Source organism: Carya illinoinensis, chromosome 13 (assembly GCF_018687715.1).
Source record: "Carya illinoinensis cultivar Pawnee chromosome 13, C.illinoinensisPawnee_v1, whole genome shotgun sequence".
NCBI lineage: Eukaryota > Viridiplantae > Streptophyta > Magnoliopsida > Fagales > Juglandaceae > Carya > Carya illinoinensis.
Window position 1 is genome coordinate 6,565,521 of NC_056764.1, and position 4,610 is coordinate 6,570,130.

At 38.2% G+C, this 4,610-nt stretch overlaps 1 protein-coding gene across 1 annotated transcript; it reads right to left on the reverse strand.

The window, feature by feature from the left end:
* Positions 1-1,429: 1,429 nt before the first annotated feature.
* LOC122292856 (transcription repressor OFP4-like) lies at positions 1,430-2,972 on the reverse strand. The gene has a single exon (XM_043101399.1). The coding sequence runs from the start codon at positions 2,629-2,631 to the stop codon at positions 1,468-1,470; it is 1,164 nt and encodes a 387-aa protein (XP_042957333.1). The 5' UTR covers positions 2,632-2,972; the 3' UTR covers positions 1,430-1,467.
* Positions 2,973-4,610: the final 1,638 nt, after the last annotated feature.

Here is a 4,610-nt window from a genome sequence, read left to right on the forward strand (position 1 = left end):
GAAGTATACTCCCAGCTCTTATGCCTATTCATGTAGGATACTAATAATCGGAAACGATCCGGATTCTATTCACACTTCAATAGGCCTGTTTTGTCTTAGATCCTACAATTCAGTAGAGGTCCCGCTTATTTTTTGGATCAAGATCTCTTAAAAACTTAAGAGCTTTAAGTGAGCTAGAGAAAGATACATGAAGTGGGCCTTACCACATGTTGTAGGAGTTACTTTGTGAGTCTTATCTTTTTCACTTCTGCCCTCAAATTCGGTAAGAACTTGATCGGATGTTCTTCAATTATTATTCTTCAGCCTAACCAAGCTTATTCACTACCTCCCGACCCGACATTTATATCTACTATGTTCAATACACAGACCGATAGCAAAGCAATTGAGAAATTATAATGTACTTCAAAAACTTGGTGCTTTTTGTCGCATTCTGTATTCCCTTAGCTTGCATTCAATTCTTTGGTTCCCTACATATATGTTAGTTAGTTTTAAACCTCTCCCAATCTTAAAAAGTTAGTTTAAGAGGCGAGGCTTTTTCTAATACTTGTAAACTGACCACCAACCCTTTTTACAATCGATGTTGGACAATCCCAACAATACAATCCTGAGACAGCAAAACTACCAGGCTAGTTAATAAGATGCTAATTAGATAATTCACAAGCTGAACGAAAGCAGAGTACTCAAGCTTTTTTTCACCAATCAATGTTGCCAGACATGCATGTTTTATAACAGTTTTCTTTTCCACTTGTCCTTTTAACCTTTTCTTTTAGCGAAGCCCTTTTTCTTTTTCCTTTCCACCAGAGACTTTTTAGTGACTCGGAGTCAACAACATTGAAATATGGAATCTGTTAAATGGGGCATAAAGCTTTAAATTCTGGTTGGCGAGGAAGAACTGAATTTCCCGAGGAAGATGAGCATTTATTTAGATCGAAAAGAGTTCTTGGTTTAGCCTTAAACATTTATCTTCTTTTTGGAAGTACCGGTGGAAAATTTGTCAGTTTGTTATTGGTAAGGGCCTCTTTTCTCACATGTACTTGGTTTGAATTTGTTTTCAGAGAAAAAAACCTGTTTCTGTTCATGGTTTGTCTTATAATTTTGGGACGTTGGCCTTTGATATTGAATGTTTATGCCGTGCTCCACAATTAAATAACCCCATAGCTCTTCAGTTGTGGTTGAATTCGATGCATAGAATTCCCACAGCCTCAGAATACAGAACACTTCGATCATAAAGGCAGTTGATCATAAGCCTGCTAAATTCATAGAATCTAAAAAAGATTTTGAAATGAATGGTTATTCCTAACTAGAAATTTTAATAATTAACCTATGGCAAATACCGAAAATCTTGTTTATCTAAAAAAAAACGTTTAACTTGGGAGGACAGAAATTCAGAGAAGGGCAGGAAAGGTGTTCGCAAGTAGGGAGACTGCCATTCTGCCAACATAATTTGCATTTTATAATCTTATATCTTTACAAACGGAGGCCAGCCATGTCAAGCCAGATTTGTTCAAACGCCTTCACAATGAGACCGTGGTACTCGTTAGAATTGAGTGACAGGTAACAAGCAAGTAGGTCTTCCAAATCCTTTGATGCCCGGATATTGTTTTCGACAATCATCTCCACCATTGAATCTCTAAAGTCTGTCTGTGGATCCACTGAGGACTTGACAATGGCAAAGCTCCCTGATAGGCTTCTATTCCTTGAGGACACGCTCTTTCTGGCATGAGCTCGAATCTTCCTGCTTGCAAGTCTTGGAGAATTGGCTCTAAGTCTTATACCTGCAGAATTAGCAGCGGACCTTCGAACAAGAGGATTGGATTTATGCTCCTTTTGAGTCCTAATTCTTTCCCTCTTGACAGTTTTGACAGATAGCAACTGGCGTGTTTCCATCTCCTCCAGTTTAGATGAGCCTCTAAACTTGGTTGCTTCAATGGTCCTATGATCAGATTTCATTGGCCTTGTCAAAATTGGAGGAAGGTCGAGATTTGAAATCGAATGAAACCCATCTATATTCTTCACTTCCCTCGTAAAGGATTCGTTGTTCATATCAATGATAATATCAGTAGATGAAGAACAAACTCCACAATTACAAGAGCTTGAACACGACCGTAGCTCAAATGAATCAGGAGCAGCCCATTCTTCAGACTCTGAATCAGATAGAAGAAGAGATTCATGGATGGTAGAGATAGTGGGGCTGTCATTAGGGGAGACTGAGTAAGTTGGAGACTGAAATGGACTGTGCTCAGTCCAAATTGAATCGAGCGTGGCAGGACAACTACAGCCAGCAGAGACAGAGGAGGTGACAAGTCTAGGAGAAGGCTTGTAAATTGTTTTTCTGTTGGTTCTTCTCTTAGATGATCTTCTTGGTGGATCAGGGAAATGAGTTTCTGAGGCTTTTGAGTGCTTAGATGAAATGGAGAACTTATCGGCAATGGTGGATTCTGTCGAGTAATAAGAGCACCTTGGATGTGAGAACTGCGGTTCATGTGATTCTGTGGTGGTCGTGGAGGGTGGTGGTTTTCTTTCACTGGGATGAGAGGAGTTATGCTTCCTGGTTTTTCTGCTCATGTCTTTGAGCTTGTAAAACCAGGCATTTGGCATCATATCTGACAATCTAAACTTGTGATTGCCCATCAAGAAATAGAACTCTCTTCTCTGTCACTGGGGACAGTCCTCTCTTGAAGCTTGTTTACTGAGACTGAGTTTTGAATATAGTAGGAGTAAGATGAAGAAAACAAGAATAAAGAGGTACAAAGTTTGGTTTATAAAATGGTAAGGAAAATGGGATCCACCAGGAATACTCGGAATGAAAGCGAGGGAGCAGGAATGTCAATTAAAATGAATTCCCTTCATCATTACCACAAGCACAACTGCGCACAATAGCATTTGTTTTCTAGTAAATTGACATATTATGCTTTGGTCTATGCAGGATTATCTAATGAATTTCACTCCAAGATAAGAAAGCTAGTGAATTCCTTCCCCCCCCCCCCCAAAAAAAAAAAACAAGAAAAGAAAAGAAAAAGAAACTCAATTGTGAATTGACTCCCTACTCCAATTAAAGCTTGAATTGTTCATGACTTTTTTTTATGCATTACAGTGAATACCAATACATTGCTTTTATTTATCATTTCTTATATGGATTATCAACTGCTTATTAATGTTCAGGATTCTCAATTCTTAACTGGACACTCTGTCTCTTTTTTTTTTTTTAATCTAAAGTGGCATTAATAGCAATGATGATCCTAAATGCCCTAAAGAGAAGGAAATGATGATTTTATTAACAGGCTAGACCCATTTGTCCATTAAGTGCTCTATGTTCCCATCAATACATGCTCCATTAGTGGTAATATTCTGTGCCTTCTTTTCAACTGCTTGATGTCCAGGAGGCCCGCATGTGACCTGCCTGGTGCTGGAAATTCAGTAACTGGTCCCAGCAAAACTCTTGCCTATAGGCAGACCTGAGGGCACCAATCATAGCATGCCATCTCAACTCCTCTTCATTAGATCCAGATACGATTTGCTAGCAAGTTCTCTGCAAACTTGGGGGAAAACCCTTGGATGACTTTTATGTATAGTTTCCTACTTGAGAATGAATAAAGTATTCACAAAGGCTGATGTAAGATGCAGATTGGTTGCCTGAAAAAGTGCAAATAGAAGGCTTGCTGATGTTTGGAGTTTTCCCCTCTGGGATCTTTGAGTTTACTAGAGAGACATGCTTCCCACGTACCGTAATGGCCTAAACTTCCAACTCTATTCTAATAATGGCTTCACATGGTTCCTTTATAGGACTGCCCTTTGTTTGTAGGAAAAAAATGTCAGGATTCCAACCACAACAGGACTTGGAACAACTCCGGAAACTATAAATATATGGTTGAATTGCAGCAACATCCAAATTAGTCGTTTGGAAATGGGTGGGACATTAATCTCATACATTCAAGAAAATGGCTCTATAACCAGCTTGATATTGACTCTGGTGTTGAGAATAAATGCATGCTTCACAAAACCTACCACGTAGTACCAAATTAAGACATGGACAGATTGAGATCTTACACTAGATCAGAGACAAATCATCATTTAGAAGAACGAGGAGCAAATCCGTATGATACCCTTCATTGACAAGCACGATACCATTGTTAGGGACTAGAATGAAACTCTAAAATGACAACGGGTCGCATTTAAAAGAGGAACCTAAACATAGCATTTAATATTGATAATTTTCTTACTTAAATAATGAATTGAAAAATAATTTTTACAATTATTTTCAGATCATTTTCACCCCTGATTTTAGACCTGGGTTATTAGTTTTTTAGACGTGCCAGGGGGTGGGTTGTCAATGCCACGAGCAGAAATTAAAGTGATAGATAGCCAATCCGCAAATTAGCAGCATTTAAACCTATTGGAGCAAAAAGGGTCCTCCTAAATTTGCAGATTACTCAAGTTCTAAACCAACCTAACAAAATCATGCCAAAGTAAAAATATGCAGCATTTAATATATATCTATAACCACACAAACTTACTCACTTTGAAAAAATACGAGGTTATTATTAACAAAAATAATTTTTCATGTGTTTTCTAGATTTATCTACTTTTTTTCTGAAGAATTCCACGAAGCT